Source organism: Myiozetetes cayanensis, unplaced genomic scaffold (genome assembly GCF_022539395.1).
Source record: "Myiozetetes cayanensis isolate MyiCay16 unplaced genomic scaffold, myiCay2020 scf2-11, whole genome shotgun sequence".
Classification (NCBI taxonomy): Eukaryota; Metazoa; Chordata; class Aves; order Passeriformes; family Tyrannidae; genus Myiozetetes; species Myiozetetes cayanensis.
In genome coordinates, this window is record NW_026087411.1 from 74,086,423 (window position 1) to 74,099,663 (window position 13,241).

The window sequence follows — 13,241 nt, forward strand, 5'->3', positions numbered from 1 at the left end:
CTGGATCTTTTTGTAAAAGATGCATTTTGAGGAGTATGTTGTTGAATCTTTACTAATAAGAGTTTTCCTTTTCAAAATGAGAACAAAATATTTCTTGGTACTGTAAAGTGTGACAAATTGAACTTGGCACATATAACTGGTTCACTAGCTGCCCTTCTGCCAGCCTCTCCATATGGCCTCCTTGACAGGCATTTGCAAATTGTCTTTCTGAAGCAGTACATCTATATGTGAGTTGAGGTTTCATGCCTTTCCCATTTTCCACAAGGTCTGTGTAGAATACACTACTTCTAGAAATTATATTGTGAAATATAATCTACTGTATATTTTATCTGTAGTAAAATAATGTCCAATGGTTAATCTCCCCTTATTGCATGTATCACTATAAGGACCATAAAGCATTCAATGTTTTGAATTGAAGCAAGCACCAGGATAGTTGTCATATGAAATGCGTATTCACCTGAAACTGCATTTCTGTGGTTTTAATTTGACCCTGGATCGTGCTATGTACACAAAGCAAGAGCACACTGGTTTGCTTGCAAAAATAGGAACCACCCACTATCTATCTTGTGAAAGACTGAGAGTTCGAAGTCAGAAGAGATCAAGCTTGGTAAACTTCTGTGGTTTGATGAATAAATGGGAAGCAGCACGTTCAATTCTGCTTTTGCCTTCATGGCACTGTCGTTCTGCACTCACTGTACCCTTCCTCAGCAGCTTTCTTCATTTCACCTCTTGGGACTCTCTCTTCATTTCACCTCCACTTCACTCTCCAGTTCTGCACAGCCTCACACACTCATCCCCAGTGGCACAATTTCCCAGACCATTACCCAGCTGCATTTACCCTTGCACATTCTTTATCCCCATCTTCTCATTTGACTGAAGCCTTTGTTGATCAAAGAAAAGGTTCACTAACCTAGGGTTTCATCGTCTTACTGCCTTTCTGATTTTTTTTGTTACCGCATCTTTTTTTTCTATCATCTGATTTTTTTGACCCCACAAACTTTTCAGCCTTCACACAGTATTCTTCACCATGCTTTACTATTTGCTTTTGGCCTTCCCTCTCTGCTCTCTCCTTTCTTTCAGGTCTCCAATTGCCGGTGATTTTAGTGCTTCTTCTTGCTCCTTTGCCCTTAACCTTTCATTTTCCCTTGTTACTAACTCCCAAACTTCCCCTTCTGCCAGTGCAAAGACATTCTCTCTCTTCCAGATATTTCTTTTCTCCTCTCCTGTGCTAAATGAGATATTCCCCTTCACATCACATTATGTCCATTTCACACATGTTCACGTTTCCTTCCTTCTCTTCAACCTTTGAAAGCAGTTATTATTCTTGCAGTGCAATAATTCTCTAATCCTTCCTGTGCAGAGGAGGAAGGACTCACTTCTTGATCCCATTTGTTTCAGATTATTGTCCCACACCCTTTCTCCCTCTCACATATAGACTCCATGAACATGGTGTTCACAATACACGTCTGGACCACCTCCTTCACATGGTGTGCAGTCTGCCTGCAGATCTTTGTGCTCAGTTGTCACCATGGTCACTGATGTGCCTAAAGAATTCCTCCTACCTAAGTTAAATTCTACTTAATCTGTCAACCTCTTGCAGCAATACTCTTCTTCATATCTTGTCTTTGCTTGGTCCAAAGACTTTTACCTGCTTCTCTAACCATGGTTTCAGTTTACTTGTCAGCAGATCCACTACAGGTTCTCCATCCTTGGTTCTAGAGGGGTGCCACAGCAACCCTTTTCCCTTTTTGCTCTATGCCTTATTACTGGATAATCTTACTCCAATAAAACTATTTCTCAGTCCTTAATTCAGATTTGCCTTCTGTCCAATAAAGCCACCTCTGTTTTCTAGCCACTTGCTGAGTTTAATCCCAATCCCAGTTTCCACTAGTTCCTCGAGTGCTGGACACCCTTTACTCTGCCTGTCCCTCAGCGGGGATATACACCTTTGATTTCTGATCTCTCTCCAGTCCCTCCCACGGTGGCTGCCCTGAAAATCCACGCAGGGCCCAGCCCTTGCTGTGTAACCTCTGGGCACGGCTGTCCACAACCCTGCGCGGGCACAAACCCAGCGCTGCATCTCCAGCTCTTTCACGAAAACTCAGACGTGAAGGTCACACCATCACGTCTCCCTTCTTTTGCGCCCCCTGTGCCCCAAGTTTCTAAGGTGCCCTGCAGCCAGACCCGCTGCTCCTTGTCGCCTCTCAGCGGGCCCGCCGTGCGCTCCCGCTCACCATGGGGTGGCCGCGCTTTCCCACGGCCCTTCCCACCCGGGACACGCGTTCTGGCCCCGAACCAGCACCAGCCCGCCCGTCCGGCAGCGGCCCGGCCAGCGGCCGGGGCGGGAAGCGGCGCGGCCGGGGGCGGAGCGGAGCGCAGGGGAGCGGAGCTTCCTCCGCCGCTTCCTGCCGCCGCCGCGCCCGCCGCCGCCGCCCGGCGCTCCGTGAGTGCGGGGCGCGGGGAGGGGGGGCTGCCGGCACAGCGCGGGGGCGCCGCGTCCACCCGGACCCGCCCTGCGCAGCCCGGGGGCATCGCGGGGCCGTGGCCGGAGCGCCGGGTCTGGCCGGGCCGGGCCGGGCTGGGCCGGGCCGATCCGCCCCACCATGGCGGCGACCGGGCTTGCGGCCTGCGGAGCCGCGTCCCGGGGGCGCCGGGCAGGGCGCGGGCTGGGGGCGGGCGGAGAGGGCTGTGCCCCGTCGTGGCCCCGGGCCGGGCGAGCCCCCCCCGCCGCTGCTGGGGGCACCCGGGGCTGCGCTGCCCGCGCTGCTCCCACGGGGCACCGGGCTGGGGGCCGAGCGCCGCTCTTGCTGGGTCGCCGGCGCCGAGCTGCTGGTGGCGGCCGGCCGCTGTCAGTATGAAGCGGGTTAAGCCTGCCGGGACACGTCCGGGACCCGCAGCGCGTTTATTCGTGTGTTACATTGAGGAGAGGTGGTAGCAGCGCCTGTGGCCGCGCTGAACATACGGCCCGGTCGCTTGGCGCTGGGCCCGGGGCTACGAGGGTGCCCCGGCCCCGTGCGGTGCGGCCAGCGCGGCTGTGCGGCCCCGCCGTGTCGGCCCGGGGCTGCCGCGGGGTCGGTGCGGACCGGCCCGTGCCCGGTGGTCCCGATGACAGCCCGGGGATGGTCCTCGCGGTTAATCGGAGGGAGACGTGGTATTTTCATAGCTGCGACTCTGCAGGTTGTATTTGACTTGATGTTGGGATTCTCTTGATTCCTGGCCTTTTTTTTTTTTTTTTCTCTTTTGCTATGATGTCCTTTACTTTAGGACTTCATCCTGCCCTTGCTATAGATATGTTGCTACTCGCACTCCTCGCACTGTATTCTAGTTGCACCTCATCTTTAATTACAGGTATTTCCCAATTCCATGAAATAGTCCTCTCATATGAGCGTACAGAGCAGAGTTGTAGTTAAAGGATTTGTATTTATTTGTATTTAAAGGATTCTTTCTGCTCCCATTTTCTGACTTTTAAATGGGAGGATAGTGGTGGTACGAGCATGTGCCAGATTGAAGCAGAATATGCCTTTGTGAAATTGTTTTGGTGTTTACTACATTTGTAAATATTTTGTCAGATTTCTTCATGAAATATTGAAGAACTGATGCTCTGTATTTTTTGAGAGATTCACAGAACTGCAGTTCAGGAGTTCTGTTTTGAGCATCGATTGTAGATTGAGGACAAGTTGTTCCACTTCACACGTGTCATCAAAGCAAACTGGGGCAGTTTGCGTGGAGCAAGAAAATGAAATGAAACGAAATTTTTTGGTTTTGGTGGCAAGACTTAGGCTTTAAAAGAGCTCAAACTAGTTTTCAAATTTACAGTTTTATCTATTCTACCCTCATTACATAACTGATTCCCTCAACACCCTTCCAGGGTGTATGGGAAGTTATGCACAGCCGTTGTCTTCCTTTATCTGCTCCAACTCAGCCGTTTAGGCAGGGCTATAGCAGGAGTCTTAGCTTAACGTATGGTCTTGTGTGGGTTTCAGCCTTCTGTCTCACACACATGCTGCAACTACAGTTCCTTTTTTATTTTCCTGAATTCACAGAATTAGCATTTCTCTTAAGTTCATCCTTTGCTCATTTTGTCCTTCATGTTCTCTGACCAGCTTTTCCCCAGTTTTTGGCCACATGGTTATCCTGCAAAGGTACTGTGCTTTCACTGGTTACTCTCCACCTGTTTCAGTTGTTATACTCTCAAATTTTCTGTGGTGATGACACTGTTACATCAGTGTTCATATCACAGGAGTGCACAGTCCGTCATCTCTGTCCTCTGACTGCTTTCTCACATACAAAGTTTTCACTTGCAAGCCAGCATCATTAGTTATATGATACTGATTAGTTACATCATACTGTGTTTTCCTTTTAAAGCATAAATTTTCTCGGAAAATCCGTGCTGGACCACAAGCACATCTAGTCAGATGTTTTTCCCTCTTGGTGTGTTCATATTTTTTTTAAAAATGCGTTTAATATGGGATAGAGAACATAAAAGTTGCGATTTGCTTTATGGGGCTAGATATTGATATAAGTATCCCTGAAATTTTCCTAAGACCTTTGCTATAAGATAGTAGCAAAAGTATGTTGTCAAAATACTACTCTCTTTACCCACTCAGTCCTTTAATATACTCTAGTTATAAATCCAGTTACAGAGTCTTCTCATTCTTGTTTCTGGACATATTTGGTTTCTCTTCATCCTTAGAATTTTTTTGTGGCAAGTGGGTTTCAGTAGGAAATCTGAGGTGAACTGTGCACGATACAAACATAAACGTTGACACACCATGTTTACCATGGGCCGCTGGATAAAACAGACTAATGAAAGTGAGAAATGCTATGGGATAGATACAACTTGGGAAGTTGTATGTAATAGTCCAAAGGCTCTGTCTCACTCCTTGCTCAGAAAGTACATCAATGTCTCACCCTTTTAGGACTGTGCTATAATGTCAGGATTGGCATTTGAGCTCCAGTGACGGTGTAGGATGTGTGATGTGCCTTTGGGCTAGGAGATCTTGGAGATGACGCTTTCAGAATTTCAGATGACATTTTCCAGGGGAAGAAGCTTTGCTGCCACTACCAGTCAGCAATTCTGGTCCTTTTACTGCTCTAGCAGGCAGCAGGGGCTTGTCTGCTGCAAAGGTTTTGGTGGCTGTCAGAGCGCTGAGCCTCCTGGCCCGCTGATGGGTGACACTCCCCAGTTGCTAACTCTGATGGATGTTGTTCCTGCTTTGATTGGGTGACATTTGATCTAGTGGTGAGCAAGCCAAAATGCCATAGGTAATGCTTGGAACAGATGTCCAAAATATATCAACTTGCAGCTTGCATCAAAACATGTAGCAGCTCTACATGTAGTAGTGGGGGTCAGGCATTACTGATCCATACAAGGCTCTTCTTTCTGTGCTCTCAGAGTTATGTGGAATATCATAAAGATCTGTGTCAGATATGCTGTGGAGCATCTTTGGACTAATCTGCACACCTGAGAGGTTCCTCACGCCCTTGCCTTGGAGCAAGACTGCTGTTGAGCTGGAAGTGCTAATTTTTCCTTGTATTCAGTGAGTGTTATGCCCTTTCAGTGTGACACAGGTTTTTCTTTGCATTAGCAACAGAAAACGGTATAATTTAAACTTGAAACTTTGACTGGGAGTGGTAAGACAGCTGGAATTTAGAATATCTCAGATGAAGTGAGGGACTGAGGTAAATGTATTTACCCCATCTTCCTTGAATTCAGGTGCTCACTGATGGATTAATTAATAATATTGGTTTCACAGTTAATGGACAGTCCTACTGGGAGAGTATTACCCATATCCAGAATGGTATCTGGAGACTATCTGTGGACTCTCTTGGCTGTATTTCATAGGTTAAGTATGCTTAAATAAGTTGGTGTTGTAATCCTCCTAGTTAATCCGGAATCAGGAGAAGTATTGGAACAGGTATTACACAGATAAGAACAAAAATGTGGCACTTACTTGAAAGAGCTGGCACCCTAATAATAAGAGGATGAAAAAAGTGAATCTTGGCAGATAAAAGCAATGTTATGGTATTATCCAGTGGAGCAGGTTATTTCTCTAACATAATGGTGGTCTAGTTCCTGTTTCTTGTAAGCATCACAGCATGTGAAAACTCATTAAGGGGATACATTTCAAAATTTAGTAAGTGAACTATGTAGGCATTCTAGGAGGGACTCAACTTCCAAGTAAGAAGTGCAAGATGGTAAGATGGGAAAAGATGTTGTAAAGAGAAATTATTTAATTGGTTTGTTGGTTTTTGCTTTGGTTTGGTTTTGTTTCCCAAAGAAGAGTGATTTTTAGTTCATACTAGCCTTGTATCTTTTATTGGTCCTAGCTCTACTGAGTTACAGTAAAATGAAGTTTTTTAAAAAAATAGCAGTTATTTTAGGAACTACAGTCAGCTCTTGTAAGTATCTAAATGTATACTTTATGAAGAGAGTCAATTTCTAAATGTAGGAATATTTATGCTGTTAAATATAGACTTTTTGAGGCATACCTTACATTTAAAATACCTTCGATTTAATTTATCAAATTCATCACATTGATTTTTGGCACTTTGTCAAATTTGAAGCTTTTAAAGTTAGATAGGCAGATCATTCTGCTGCTTTTGAAGTGGTTTGTTCTTTCTAGAATGGTGGAAATGAACAGTTGTAGTGAGGAGGTTTTGATCTTAATCAGCTTTCTGTAGTCTGACTGACATTAGGAGTCTTTTAAGAAGTAAAAAGTTAACAGAGGATGGCTAGTGATGATGATTATACTTCAAACTCTTGTATACTGAGCTCTAAGAATCTGAACATGTTTATCAAGGACTAGTTCTTAGTTTTGTATGAAATGATTTTAAAAAGGAAGAGATTTAGCTTTTTCTAATGTGTCTTTTTCTATTTTTCAACTTTTCCTCATGAAACTGCATAATTTCTACTTAAGATTTTTACTGTGTGCCAAATAGAGATCTGGGTGGAGCTCATACCCTCTGAACTCAGCTTTTTCTACCACAAAAATTGATGTCTGTTTAGTTGTCAGATTCATTAGTCAAATATCATGTGCACTGTGACTTGATTTTATGTATGCAAAAACTTTCTGATTTTGAAGTGTTGATCATGTTAAAATTCTTAAGAGAGATGTTTTATTTGTGATGTTTTCTGTCCCTAAATGTACTGGTAAAGAGCAGATAGTACTGCATCATAGATCATATGGAGTAGCTCGTTGCTCTTACCCTTCCAGCACACTTACACGCATTTCAGTCAGGCACAAACCCTGGCTGTCTAAGTCCTTGATATGCTCAGGCTTTTCCAAGAGCTCACAGGTCAGTAAACATTGTCTGATGGATGCCCCTCTGTATGTGTGTTCATGAAAACTAATTAATCTAATGGTCCATGTTGTCTTTTGCTCTGCCTGCTCTTAGTGAAAGGAGGCTGAAAAGTGTGTGGGCTGTGCAGTGCGTTCCCAGACCTGCAGTGTGAATGCCAGCTTCTTATGCCAGTGTTCATTTCTAGTGCCATGTTGATTATGCTGGGCTTGAAATGCCATGTTTTCAGTCATTGCAGTATCAACTGACACTCTTTTCCACGTGCTCTGAAGGTCCCTAGAGTGTGGGTTCAGCAGTGGGCTGTGTGTGCCTCAGTCCGGATTGTGTCACCTGCTCTGCGGGCCACAGGATTTCACAGGTGGTGAAAACTCGCTTTTGTTTCAGCTGGTTGGGCCCACAATTATTTATCTGAGCTCTGAAAATGTAGTGATATGAACATGACTTTCATTGGGGTGAAGTCTGTGGTTTGGACAGCCTTACATAATCTGTCCAAAGAGATCAAAATTGTTATGCTGAAATGAACTAGTAGATTGTTTATGTCAGTGTTGAATAACCTAAACACAACTATGTTCCTTTAGGGAGGACTTTTTTGCTGTCTTTGCGATTGACCCTTTACATAATTTAGTACAAAATATTAGGGTTTCTAACAGCAGCTGTGTTGGCCTTATTGTTTGATACGTCTTGATGAATCTTGTGCTCAGTTAAGCGTCAGTGCTGCAAGTGGTGATGGGTAGTTTCACATGAAACTTGGATATATGATGAGGTGCCAAGGCAGAAATACACAGTTGAAGTTGTTGGAGTCTTTTTGTGTTCTAGGCATGCCATATGTGTGGCTGTTGATGGACATTAGGTATGCTAACATTTGTTCAACATAAATAGTCAAGGGCTGGAATATTTAGATCTTACTGTATGAGCAGGAATTGTGAACCTCTGAAATCAGCAAAGCTGAATTCAGTAGTGTTGTTCACTTGCATGTCTAAGTATTTGAAGCTTTATAACTGTAAGTATAGGAAAATTTTAAAGCTGTAATTTAAAAACATCATGATATTTAATATAGTCTAAACTAATTTGTATGTAAATGTAGCATTCTGCAAAAAATGCATTGTATTTTGAAAGGTTGAAAAACCATGAAGCCATTGACACAAAGAAGCAGAGAGTAAAGGTTTCTTTTGTACTCTACAAAAATTTGACTCGTCCAAGGCAAATCTGTAAACTATACCTTCAGACAGAAAACCTCCAGCACTAATAGTGTGGGCAGCAGGTGCAGGGATGTCTGTCCAGGTCTGTAGGAACCTGGAACAGGACCTCTGAGGTACAGATTGCCTGCTTTGCTTCAGTGCAGGCTGTTCAGATACCACTGATGGTGGTGCTCTAGTAACTCAGTATTGATGACTGTTCTGCTGACCAGCTTAATGGATAAGAAAGGAGAGGAAATATTGAGTTCAATATACTGGTTGCCTCCTGTGTCTCTCAGAGCTTCAGTAATACAAAGGTTTAAATGCATATACAGAGAAGATTAAAAAACCATAAGTAGGTTAACTTTCTAAACTTTGGCAAACTTAACTAATTGATGTGTAGTAATAATATATCTTTTGCTATTCCCAAACGTAGAGCATTTTGGAGTTTTCTACACATAAATTACAGTAGCACAGTTGAAAATGTTTGGTGCTGGTGGCTCAGGTGACATTACTAGCCCGTTTGTGATACACAAACATTTTTTTTTCTAAACAGAATAGCTCACAGTTTGCAGTGTATGAATATTTGACTATCTTACATTCATATACTGCACATATGAAAACAAAAATTTGTTTTTATGAAGCACACTGTTAAAAGACAAACAGTAAACTAAGCCCCAGCAGCTGTTTGTGTGATGCATAGCTACACTCTTTTAGTGAATTCATATTTGGATTTTGATGAAATGACTGGTGTGCCAAAATCTCTGTGTATTTTTTAATATTTAGTGGCAAATATCTATGCTTTAATTCTGTTCCTTATAGGACTCCTTGATTAATGACCCACATTTCCTGTGAGAGACTTCATCCTTATGGATTCTCTGATGTTTAATAGAGGGGTCAGCTTGCATTCCAGTTTGTCATCCCTCATAGGATAGGACACTTGAATCAGATTTGGAGGACTTTTTGTATTTACTTAGTGTTCAAAAGCTTTCAGGAAATTTGCCAAGGGTAAGGGATGACTATAACCTTTCCTAAGGGATATATTTTAAGGAAGAGAAGCTTTTATTTTGATGAAGTTTTTCTGGTAAGGTGTGGTTGGAGCTCTGTAATAACTTGCTTTACAAAAACAAAAATAAAGGAAATCTTGATATCTCAAATATTTAACAGCACTGCCTAGAAGAGTGTGTGTGTGTGTCCCCTGTTGCCACAGATACAATTCATAATGTCATGTAGTGTAACTGATCTTGTCACATTCCTAGGAATTCATTCCTGCCACATTCATAGTCCTTGTTACACAGCAGCCGACATTAGTCCAAGCTTAAAACTGTGCTCCTGAGGTTTGAATGTGTGATTTGATCTTGTGCTTTCAGAGTTCAAACTCACTACATTTGGTGAAGCATTTACATAGCAATAACAATAAAACATCATCTGTCTCTCTTTCCTAGTAAGTAACAGATGCGGGTGAAAGATCCATCAAGAACGAACCCCGAGAAGCCGAAGAGAAGCAAAAGGCCTAACAGGCCACAGGATGAGGACTCTTCAGATGATATTTCAGGTAAGTGCATTAGGTGATGTTTGTCCCTGAGGCTGAGGGCTAATAAATTCCAAACTGACTGATAAAAACCACAAAAAAAAAAAGTACCATGAAATACTCTTCTTGTTTGAATGTATAACAAAATATCCCCAGTCAGTTGTTTAAGACATGATCAGTTCTCGTACTGCATGCCTACCCTGAAGGGTTGGCGATTTTGTTGATCTTCAATGAGAACCTCTTCAAAGCAGAATGGTCCTTTCCTCTCCCTGTAAGGTCATACACGTGTGGCAGGAGGCTGCTTGGCTGAATGGGGAGCTTCCAGATGAGCTCAGAGGAAAAAAAGAAAGGGCAGAGAGGGTGATGGCATGTTTGGGCTGCCCTTGTAGAGGTTCAGAGTGTGCAGGATTAGGGATTAGGTAAACCACCCTCGGTTAGAGTTGGACCTGATGAGGGGTATGAAGAGTAAGATGGGCCTGTATGGATACCGTGACAGCAGAATGATAGCTAAGGTGAGTGCAAACCTGCTGCATGAGGGTTCAGAGGACCTAGGGACACAGGACATGGGAAAAGACTGAGGCAATCACTTTTTACTTTGCCTCTGTCTTCATATGTAAGCTCTTCACTTGATCCTCTCTGACCCCTGAGCCCAATGGCAGACTCTTAACGTTGTCTAGAGAAGAAGATGGAGAACTGTTAAACTGGATGTCCACAAGTCCATGGGATCAGATGGGGTGCACCTGAAGGTGCTGAGAGAGCTGGGTGATGCCATGATAAGGCTATGGTTTGCCACCTTCACAGCATTTGATATGCAGGAGGGCAGGTCTGCCATTCAGAGTGACTTAGACTGGCTGGAGAAATGGGCTGGCAGAAACTTGTCAGAGTTCAACAAAGGCAAGTGGAGAGTTTGGCACCTGGGCATAACCACATGCAGTTACAGGGTGGGAATTAATGGCTTGAAAGCAGCTTTGCAGAAAAGGTCCTGGGGTTCCTAATGCACATGCTGAATAAAACCAAGCTGTGCTGTTCATGCTGACTGTATACAGGACTGTATTAATTAGAGCACAGAGCAGTCAAGGTACATGATTGTTTCCATCTTTTCAGCATGGGTGAGACTTCTTCTGGAGTACTGTATCCAGTTGTGGGCTTCCTGTTACAGGAAAGACACTGACTTGTCAGAATGAGGCCAGTGGATCACCCCCTCCGCATTGTGAAGGAGATTGAGAACATCATGTGGGAAGAGAGGCTAAAAGGAATATCTTTGTTTAGCCAACGGAGTGAAAGTATAATTTCTTTCTCTGACTACCTCATGGTAGTTACAGAGAAGGCAGAACTAGATTCTTCCAGGAGGTCCACAATGAGAGGGCTAAAGGCAACAGACAAAAGTTAGGCCATGGAAAATTTGACTAAGTGTGAGGAAATTTATTTTATTTTCACTCTGAGGGTGGTCAGACAGAAAGCTGATTTTCTAGTGAGTTAGTAAAACCTCTATTCTTGAAGATATTCAACACTCAGCTGAACAAAGCTGTGAAAAAACAGATTTAATTAGTATTTGACTTTGCTTTGAATGAGGGTTTGGACAAGATAGCCTTCAGAGGTTACTGCAAACCCACCTTATTCTGTGATATTATAGTGGAATTTGTGCAAAAAATATGAGAGAGAAGAATGGCTGATATTCATGTTCAGAATGAGCAGTCATACTAGGGATGCACGGGTATTTGAAAATCTTTCTTTATGGGTTGAAAAGAAGGTCAACTGCCTTATTTTTTTTGTTGTTGTGGACAAAAATAGATTTATGTAGTGTTTTACTGTCAAAAACCAGGGAAATTAGTTTTTACAAAAGTAGTGCTTGTACTTTTGTACAGAATAGTTTTCTGGTTTTAAGAGGTGGCGTTTATTGACTTGAAAAGAATTTTCATTACAGAAAGACTGAAATAGGTCCTTCATAAAATTCAGTATATGGGGAGCAGCTGGCTGATCTTTCCTATTCTAGTTCTTTGCTATTTTTTTTTTTCTTAATGCTGAATTCGTTGGAGATTATGCTCTTGTAGTATACACATGCTCCCTTTCACAGCTATTATTTTTAATGGATAAAGGTGAGTATCTGTTGTTTTCTCTAGGCTTAACCTGCCAGCACGTGAGCCAAGCAGTGGATGTGCATCATGTGAAGAGAGCGGTGGCTCAGAGCGTCTGGTCCATATGTGCAGAATGTCTGAAGGAGAGGCGGATGAGTGATGGTGAGCCCACGGCACCTTCAGACATATGGCTGTGTCTCAAGTGTGGCTCTCAGGTGAGCACATGTGCTAAATTTAGGTGGATTTTCTAAAGGATGCAACTGGTGTGAGCCCTTGTGTGTTTGTCATCTCATTACCTTCAGTGAAACAGCGTGATATAAGTGCTTAGTTGTGAGAGTCCGTGCTTTAGCTTCTTCAGGGAAGCGGCGATGTGGCCTTATGTTCTTGTCTTGGTTTTTGGCAGTGTTTTGGGTTAGCTTGATGTGTTATGGTGTGATTTGTCATCGTGATTAGTAGGTGATGGTCCTGCCTTTTCTGTGTTCTTCATCTGCATGCTCTAACCATTTACAGAGAATTGGCACCAGTAACTGTGTGACTGAAAATGCATCCATTCAGATGGCTCATCTGGGAGAAGTTCCCACGAATACAAATGAAAGAAAAACCAAACATGTACATTGCTGAATCAACTTGTACTGTGGACACTCAATTGCTAGATTTGATTGAAACCAGGCAGAAAGGACTGTGCCGGAGTGAGAATGCTGCTTCCGTGGCAGCTAGCCATTAGATTGGATCAATTATAATGTCAAATCTTGGCCTCAGAGTTTAAAACGGCAGGTCCTGACCCCAGGGGCTTGCACAGGTTTCTTTCCTGTGAGCGAAGTAAAGCCTGATACAGAAAAATTCAGTTTATGGGCGATGTCAGGTTTGGTTCAGCCAATAGTTACCTGAACAAAGCATTTTACAATTCTTTTATACTTTCAGTAGGCTTTGCTATAGTAAGGACAGAAGCCAGCTCCTCCCAGTATAATCTGAACAGATTTGATTTTGCAAAGAAACATGCTATTTACAGGCTTCAGAAGATAGTTAACTAGATCTGAGGAGTACTCCTGTATCTTGTGTGATTCTTCATGTTCATGCTGTTAACAGGTACCAAAATTCATGTCTCATTCAGAGACCAGTCCTGGAAGTCCCACTCTGTAGATACTTGAAGGATTGCAA

General features: G+C 43.3%; 1 protein-coding gene across 1 annotated transcript in view; it reads left to right on the plus strand.

Moving 5' to 3' along the window:
• Positions 1-2,331: 2,331 nt before the first annotated feature.
• Positions 2,332-13,241, plus strand: part of USP45 (ubiquitin specific peptidase 45) — a 50,757-nt gene continuing 39,847 nt past the window's right edge. The window contains 3 exon segments of the mRNA XM_050315521.1: positions 2,332-2,443; positions 9,923-10,032; positions 12,129-12,298. Of these exon segments, the coding sequence (XP_050171478.1) occupies positions 9,933-10,032; positions 12,129-12,298 (270 nt within the window). The 5' untranslated portion in view covers positions 2,332-2,443; positions 9,923-9,932.